Raw genomic sequence first — 8,778 nt, forward strand, 5'->3', positions numbered from 1 at the left:
CCTTGGCATTCTTGGGCCTGCTTGAAACATGTAGGTATTACAGACTCGGTCAGGGAGAGGTTGAAAATGTCAGTGAAGACACTTGCCAGTTGACACTTGCCACTTGTGAATGTAGACCTGTTTAAGATCTTGCTCACATCGGCTACAGAGAGTGTGATCAAACAGTCATCCGGAACAACTGGTGCACTCATGCATTTACTGGTAGGCTCACGTCACTGGGCAGTGGGTTTCCCTTTGTAGTCTGTAATAGTTTGCAAGCCCTGCCACATGGCAGCCCCACTTTGCCACCAGGCTGATTTCTCTCTGTCTCAGACTCCCTAACAGGTGTTCCCGCCTGTCCGGCACTGCGTGGTGGTTATTCAGAACATGAATAAACTCCAATAAACCCCTCAGCCCACAGGCGCCGCCGCCCCAAAACAGAGAGCCCCTCTGTCCCGAGCTGCCAGAGCTTCCGTCCCTCTGTCCCGAGCTGTCTCCCCAGCCTGGTGGGTCCTGTGGCAGCCCCACGCACCAGGCTGTCTCTCTGTCTCCTCCCCTACAGGTGTTCCCGCCTGTCCGGCACTCAGCCCCACGGGCGCCAGAAGGCTTCCGTCCCTCTTCCCCGCCTGTCCTGAGCTGCCCCTCTCTGTCCTGAGGAGGCAGCACGGCAGCTGCCCCTCTGTCCCGAGCTGCCCCTCTGTCCAGTGGGGTAATTTAGAAGGGTCGCCGTGGTTAGGAAGCCACGGAGGCGGACAATGAGGTGGACTAAGACTATGGTGAAGTGGGGTCCACGTCCCGCGCCAGAGCCGCCACCGCGGACAGACGCCCACCCAGACCCTCCCCTATAGGTTAAGGTTTTGCGGCCGGAGTCCGCACCTTTCCGCCCCTCAGCCCACAGGGGGGTACTGTCACGTTCTGACCTTTATTTCTGTTGTTTTTGTCATTATTTAGTAGGGTCAGGGCGTGAGTTGGGGTGGGCAGTCTGTTTGTTTTTCTATGATTTGGGGATTTCTATGTTTCGGCCTAGTATGGTTCTCAATCAGAGGCAGGTGTCATTAGTTGTCTCTGATTGAGAATCATACTTAGGTAGCCTGGGTTGCACTGTTTGTTTGTGGGTGATTGTCTATGTGGATTGCTTGTGTCAGCACAGTTCTCCTGAGCGTCGCGGTCGTTATTTTGTTTATTGTTTTTGTATAGTGTGTTTCAGTGTTCAGTGTTTTCTTTATTAAAATTAATGATGAACACATACCACGCCGCATTTTGGTCCTCCGATCCTTCTCGCCTCTCCTCTTCAGATGAAGAGGAGGACGACCGTGACAGTTGGCATGCCATAAAAATGGGGTTGAATACTTATTGACTCAAGACATTTCAGCTTTTAATTTTTTATGAATTTGTACAATTTCTAAAAACATATTTCCACTTTAACATTATGGGGTTTTGTGTATAAGCCAGTGACAAAACTCTGAAATTAATACATTTTAAATGCAGGCTGTCAAGGGGTGTGAATACTTTCTGAAGGCACTGTATATGTGAAATTGACTCTTGTGGCAGGCATCATGTGTCACTATCCTCAAAATGTTTGAGTGTTTGTTATAGATGTGGCCTTGTGCCAAAACATGCATTTGGTTGTCGCAGGGATTTATCACTTTAGCTACTCCATGCTGTCTTATTTGAGCATCTATGGTTGGTAAAGTGGGACAACAACAACAAAATGACTGAATAAAAAAATTGAAACATAAATTTGGCAACTCTCCAGTAGCCTACATAGTATGCACATTTGCATCACTATTTTGCACAGTGAACTATTGATGACCGTTTTATAAACTTATCAAAAAAAATAAAAACTATGCCACTGATCTTACTGTGTCTTTTGGGGTTTGCTACTTGTTTGAAGGTTTTTCCCTATTATCTATTGGTCTGACAAGTGAAAATCAAAAATATTGTTACTAAACCCTTGCAGAGAAACCACTTCATTGGTGTTACATCATAGAGGGGACAGAGCATCTCAACTACACACCCAAATCTGATTTGTGAAGGTGCTTGAGGCAAAAGGCCAAACTGGAGAAACAGGAAAAATCTCTGCACACTTGTCAGACCAAGAAATAAAGGCATGAGGATTAAGCTATCCCAGTTTAAATAATGTCCCACTTTTTCTGAATTCACCCTACAATACACTTTATACAAACTAATAGAAAATAATATACAATAAAACAAGAATGAAAGCTACAGTCTAGGATTCGTTTTTCAGCAAAATGACCGCTTACACATGTTTTGGTATACAGCTGAGGGATGGGCCTGAGGGAATGTAACCCCGCCAAAAAAACTGCCTTGGTGAGCCAACGGAAGTGGGGAAATCTTGTTGATTTGTATTTTGAGGAAACTATCCCTTTATAGCTTATAGGCTTGATTACCAACAACTACAAGGGAGGAGATGAGGGCACTCAGAGTGTGGTGTCAGGAAAACAACCTCTCACTCAACGTCAACAAAACAAAGGAGATGATCGTGGACTTCAGGAAACAGCAGTGGGAGCACCCCCCCATCCACATCAATGGAACAGTATTGGAGAAGGTGCAAAGTTTTAAGTTCCTCTGCGAACATATCACGAACAAACTGAAATGGTCCACCCACACAGACAGTGTAGTGAAGAAGGCGCAGCAAGCGCCTCTTCAACCTCAGGAGGCTGAAGAAATTTGTCTTGTCACCTAGAACCCCCCTTTTATATCTGCACATCCTGTCGGGCTGTATCGCTGCCTGGTACGGCAACTGAACCGCCCACAACCGCAAGGCTCTCCACAGGGTGGTGTGGTCTGCACAACATCACCGGGGGCAAACTACCTGCCCTCCAGGACACCTAAAACACCCGATGTCAGAGGAAGGCCAAGAAGATCATCAAGGACAACAACCACCCGAGCCACTGCCCGTTCAGGGGCGAGGGGACAGACTAAAGTTATACTGTTACACTACAATTCAGAAGACGAGGTCAGTACAGGTGCATCAAAGCGGGGACCGAGAGACTGAAAAACAGCTTCTGTCTCAAGGCCATCAGACTGTTAAATAGCCATCACTAATACAGAGACAGCCATCCCTTTACATTTGTGTGTATTAGGTAGTTGTTGTGAAATTGTTCATTACTTGTTAGATATTACTGCACTGTCGGAACTAGAAGCACAAGCGTTTCACTACACTCGCGTTAACATCTGCCAACCATGTGTATGTGACCACAAAATTTGGATTTTATTTGATAGTTGGATGGCGGGCCACTGTAGTAGGATGTCCCTTGGGGGTAACCGTGCCTATGTAGGACATGCGAGGGTTAGGTTAATAAACAGGCTGGAGCTAGAACCTCGTTGTCGTGCGTCCTTATTTTAGATCATACTACACCACAAGTTAAATAACTGGCTACATGGAACTTTTAATTATAATCGTTTCAGTCATCTAAAATCAATGTTGTGGGCGTCTCAACGGGAGGTCACACAATCGTCACTAGGTGGCAGCATATTATAAGAAGTTGAGGAAATATCCGGTGGTGAGAAAACTTAACATTTCAGAGCAACTTCTTTGGTTCTTCCTCTTCCGGTAACGGTAATAGCAGGTATGGAGGCCGACATTTCTTCGCACATTTTATGTCAAAATAATCTGCTGTAATCTGTTGTTATAATATGACAAAAAGTATTTCAAATACCATATTTCCACAGTGTTAGAAACCGTAAACACATTATTGAAAGTATTTAATGATTTCTTCTTATCCTAGTACTGTCTTGTCGTTTCTTAGTATCATGCCTTCAGTAACGTTTAGCCCAAAGCAGAGATGTCAATTTTGGTACCAAAACGCATTACCATTTAAGTGGTTTTACTACCGGAGGTAGTCTTGTTGAAATTGCCAAGGCAGGGTGTATACATGCAAGTAAAATGTTCTTTCTTTATTGATTCGTTTTTTGGGTATTAAGCATTTTTGCTAGTAGCATTGATCAGTAATGTTGACTCCATCCGCAGTCCCCAAGCTAGCTAACTAGTTCGTTATTTAGCTATCTAGTTGTGTAGCAAATCAATCGGTGAACAATGTATTCTACTGTCCTGCAATCTGTTATGTATTTACAGGTATCAACATGGTCCAGCGCTTGACTTACCGTCGTAGGTTGTCCTACAACACTGCCTCCAACAAAACTAGGCTGTAAGTAACATGATCTTTATCTACTAATTGCATTGCAATTCCCTTGTCTTCGACGCCATTTCTTTAGCTTCTTTGTCATTGTTAGTTATTACATTGCCTGGCATTTCTCATGGCCTAAACTAATTGGTTGTTCCTAGTAAGTTGTACTGGTTTGCATGATTATACCTAGCTGTAGCTATTGCTTTTAAATAGGAAGTAGGAACAACTGATGTTTTCATCCCTTTCTAAATATTGTGGACAACTTTGCATTGTGTATGATCCTGCTTGCAGGTCCCGGACTCCTGGTAACCGCATTGTGTACCTGTACACCAAGAAGGTGGGCAAGGCCCCCAAGTCCGCATGCGGAATCTGCCCTGGTAGACTGCGCGGAGTAAGTAAAGCTCTTAACTGTGCCAGCCCACTCTTAATTTCTATTCAGTTCGACTCGCTATAAATTCTGTGTCTGAACTGTGCATAAAAGTACCTCAACCAAAATGCATGTCAGTGTGGTTGGGTGGAGAGAAATGATTTGATAATACATCACAACTTTTCAGGCTGAGCACAACACAATATTAGCCACCCCCAATGCACTGCTTCCACTTAACCTGTCTTTTTTACACATTGGTTTGAATGTGCCCTAAGGATGGGTGAAAGCACTACATTGAATGCAAAAATGGCACTGGATCCAGACTGATCTTGAGTTCAATTTCATTGCATGTGAAATGTTTGGTTTTTGCATGCATTAACCCCTCTGGGATCGTTCGGGGCGCTTAGCGTCCCACCTCGCCAAAGGCCAGTGAAATTGCAGGGAGCCAAATTCAAAACGACAAATCTCATAATTAAAAGTCCTCGACCATATGTAACGGATGTGAAACAGCTAGCTAGTCAGCGGTGGTGTGCGCTAAATAGCATTTCAATCGGTGACGTCACTTGCTCTGAGACCTTGAAGTAGTGGTTCCCCTTGCAGAGGGCCACGGCTTTTGTGGAGCGATGGGTAACGATGCTTCGTGGGTGACTGTTGTTGATGTGTGCAGAGGGTACCTAGTTCGCGCCAGGGTATGGGGCGAGGGTTACACTGGTGCCGTGACTCGTCTTCTTGTCTTCGCCGGACATCACGTGGAGGGATCAGAGACCCGGCTTCAAGAAGTACTGTGGTTGCTGATGCGCGCCAGAGGCCTAGGTTTCGCATTCTGCATAAGTGGAATTCTCAGGGAGCTCCTGGTAGCATGACTAGGGGGAGATCGTGAACGTCAGGTCTTCCCAGTATGAAAATGTGATGCAAGGGATTTTGCCATCAATACCGTTAAGCCCTGCACAACTAACGTGCTGTTTCCCATTTAACAACAGAAATAAATGCTCAACTGGGACCACTGACCGAAGTGATTTATTTTGAGAAAACACAACGCGTGGAGAGTACATATACATCTGTTACACATGCAAGTATTTTACACCAAGTATTTTACATCTCGTTAATCCAACCACAGTGTCCGACTTCAAAAAGGCTTTTCGGCGAAAGCAGAACATATCATTATGTTAGGCTAGCAACTAGTCACACACAGCATTCAGCCATTTTCCAACCAAAGAGAGATCACAAAAAGTAGAAACATGTCAAAGGATGTTTACAATCGATCCTTGGGGTCTTTTTTATAATAAATCTTCAATAATATTCCAACCGGACAATAGCGTATTCATTAAAGAGGAAAAAGAAGGAACGGCGTGACCGCGCAGTAAACAACTGATTGGCCTCAGCCTAGTCCACTTGTTGAAACAGCTCTTATTCGACACCCTTCCACAATAGAAGCCTCAAACAACTCTCTAAAGACTGACATCTGCCGGAAGCCTTGGGAAGTGCAATCTGGTGCCATAGACACATTGGATAGGCAATCGCTTAAATGATACTACAAACATCAGATTTCCCACTTCCTGGTTGAATTTGTCTCAGGTTTTCACCTGCCATATGAGTTCTGTTATACTCAGACATCATTCAACCAGTTTTAGAAACTTCAGTGTTTTCTATCCAATACTACTACTAATATGCATATATTACCATCTGGGACAGAGTAGCAGGCAGTTTACTCTGGGCACTTTATTCATCCAAGCTACTCAATACATGCAGTCAATTTTACTTTTTAATTTTTTTTTACAAATATAACTATGTAACATGATGGTATTGTAATCAGTTATTTGAATGTTAAATGTAGTCTTGATTAACTGGGGAAATCAATTTACAGTACAGGTGCATGCATATTCAACAGGTGTGCATTGACTTCAGCTTGTTTTGGCTTATTTCATGGGGCTACAGATGTATCTATCCCTTCAACTTATTTTATTGTACTTCAACACTTGCATAAAAACAATCTCTTTTATTAAAGTGTACACTTTCTCTTTAAGATCTATCTTTATTCCCACACACTCTCAGTTTGAGTCTCGAGCAAAGATCTTGACTGGGAGATTAAGTGAATTAATCGTTTTTGGTTTACAATCAGCTTTGAAATGGTTTATCGCAAACAAGGTACTAGGGAAGTGAATTGATGTTATCTTCAGCTGTTTACTAGTAAGGTAAGTTGGTGCACAAAGCTGGAAGCTGCTGTTATCTTGCATTGTAAAGTGTTTGAGCCTGTAATGGGACATTGTTTTGTGAACAGTAATTTACATTTTCAACATTTGTTCAGGCCGTGTTATATTATTCAAGCGTGTTAATTTCTGTGCAACATAAGTGGTGACACAGCCCAAATTCCCAGTGAGTGCATTGGTTCCTCAGGACAGGCTAGAGTTAGCAATGAGTAAGTGGAGCAGGTATGGTGCTCTTGTGCTAAGGGGACATCGACTGCGCTGATGGACTTGATCCTCACTCAATCAGTAGAATACATGAGACACATTTGACAGAAGTACTAAGAGGAATACACTCTAGTACCGAACAGTTTCAGGTTGAATTACCAAAGTTTCGGTATACTGTGCAACACTGGTTACTCCTGAATATAACCCTGGGTTAGGTTTGTGTGTTGTCTGTGCTCACACGCATTTCTTTGTCTTAAAGATCCGGGCGGTGAGACCACAGGTCCTGATGAGGCTCTCAAAAACCAAGAAGCACGTCAGCAGAGCCTACGGTGGAGCCATGTGTGCCAAGTGTGTGCGCGACCGGTAAGAAAGCGTATCCCCAACACCGCCTTTGTAGAAAATGTCTAAGTGTTGTTTATATTGGATGACGTGCGGTTTGATTCAACCCAAAATGGTTTTCAATTGAACTACTTCATTCAATGGCATTGCATTAGTGTTTTGGCCAGAATAAGGGAGTGCATTTTGTTTGTACCTTTTTCTCAAACTCTGGAAACAACCCCTAGACACAAGTGTAGATCTGAAACGGTTCGATAAATGGGCAATATCTCCACCCAGAAAACAAGCATTTCGCTACACTCGCATTAACATCTGCTAACCATGTGTATGTGACAAATAAAAAAACATTGATTTAGTGATAGTTGATGGAACTACTTGCATGCCTATTCAGAGCTACATGATGTGGCTAGGTTTTTTTTCTGCATGGGGCCGTAGCCGCCTCAGTAATAAATATTTCATGATTCATATTGGAGTAATCAACTCGGTGGGCTTGTGGTTAGTGTACATGCTGAGAGGAGGGTTCGATTCCATGTAGAGTTGTATCAAAGACTAAAAATGGGACTCTGCTTGACTCTCAGCATTTAGGGCATCCTGGCCATTTGCTCTTAATACACCAAGCTGCCTCACGATACAGATATAGGGCTCCTGCCCCTTGGGCCGTTCTGGCTCGGTTTACTTGCATATTGGACTATGCCAGTAAGGTGTTATTACATTCAAGGCACCAGCTGTAGTTTCATTCCCATCCTAAACCCCCTAGAGATGATTGATGCACCGGAACATCAATCTAAGTTCAATAACAAACAAAAACAATCCCAATTAAAATCTCGGTGTAAGCTAGAGATCAGTTATTTTTTTGAATTGGGTGCATTTCAATCCACTAGTGTCGCACTTCTGCATTTGCAGTTAAAGGTGGCAGAGAGCAGTGTTTGTCAGACCATGAGACGTCCCGAAACTCAGGCTTCTCGCGAAAGCGTCTGTAGCGTCAGACTGGTTTGACCCACAGTGGAAAGGGGAGTTTTTCAAACACAATGGTGTTTCTCCGTTTGCTCTACAACCTCCAAGTGTCACAGGACTCGTCTGAAGGTCACCAGTACCGATTTTTTTTATGTATGGAAGTATGAAGGTCGTTTTGTGCCTACCCGAAAGGGGGCAAAACTCTTAGGCTCTAGAGTTAACAATTGTTTTGTTCCATTTAATTGAGGTTTATCCTGGGGTGGTGAAGCTTCCTGTGTGCAAGCAATTGAGGGTTGTGTTTCTACAATCTACATTTAAAGCATTGGTCTTTGTGACATGATTCATTAGATTTTGCTTTACATTTATTGATATTTGGTCAGAATTTGTATCAAGCAAACAATGCCCGAACAACTGTTACCTGATCAACTAACGTTCACCCTTCTGTCTACCACAGGATCAAGCGAGCTTTCCTGATTGAGGAACAGAAGATCGTTGTCAAGGTTCTTAAGGCACAGGCACAGAGTCAGAAATCTAAGTAATTGTGTATTTGTACTGCTACAATAAAAGTCATTCAAGTCCA

The 8,778-nt window shown here is 43.5% G+C and overlaps 1 protein-coding gene across 2 annotated transcripts; it reads left to right on the forward strand.

Annotated features, from left to right (window-relative positions):
* Nucleotides 1-3,498: 3,498 nt before the first annotated feature.
* On the forward strand, nt 3,499-8,778 carry rpl34 (ribosomal protein L34). 2 transcript variants are annotated; one of them, XM_024434982.2, is made up of 5 exons: nt 3,499-3,572; nt 4,079-4,151; nt 4,422-4,521; nt 7,168-7,271; nt 8,653-8,778. In XM_024434982.2, the coding sequence occupies exons 2-5, from the start codon at nt 4,087-4,089 to the stop codon at nt 8,735-8,737; spliced, it is 354 nt and encodes a 117-aa protein (XP_024290750.1). In that variant the 5' UTR covers nt 3,499-3,572; nt 4,079-4,086; the 3' UTR covers nt 8,738-8,778. The 2 variants fall into 2 exon arrangements, with proteins under 2 accessions (XP_024290750.1, XP_042184445.1); XM_042328511.1 differs by lacking the exon at nt 3,499-3,572 and having other exon boundaries at nt 3,996-4,151.

This window comes from Oncorhynchus tshawytscha, linkage group LG10 (assembly GCF_018296145.1).
Source record: "Oncorhynchus tshawytscha isolate Ot180627B linkage group LG10, Otsh_v2.0, whole genome shotgun sequence".
Classification (NCBI taxonomy): domain Eukaryota; kingdom Metazoa; phylum Chordata; class Actinopteri; order Salmoniformes; family Salmonidae; genus Oncorhynchus; species Oncorhynchus tshawytscha.

What these genes read in the sequence shown, in the direction of transcription:
- rpl34 (XM_024434982.2), top strand. Translation starts at nt 4,087, where the DNA reads ATGGTCCAGCGCTTGACTTACCGTCGTAGGTTGTCCTACAACACTGCC. An exon ending in GCCTCCAACAAAACTAGGCT is followed by an intron (nt 4,152 to 4,421) that starts GTAAGTAACATG and finishes TCCTGCTTGCAG; the next exon opens with GTCCCGGACTCCTGGTAACC. An exon ending in GCCAAGTGTGTGCGCGACCG is followed by an intron (nt 7,272 to 8,652) that starts GTAAGAAAGCGT and finishes TGTCTACCACAG; the next exon opens with GATCAAGCGAGCTTTCCTGA.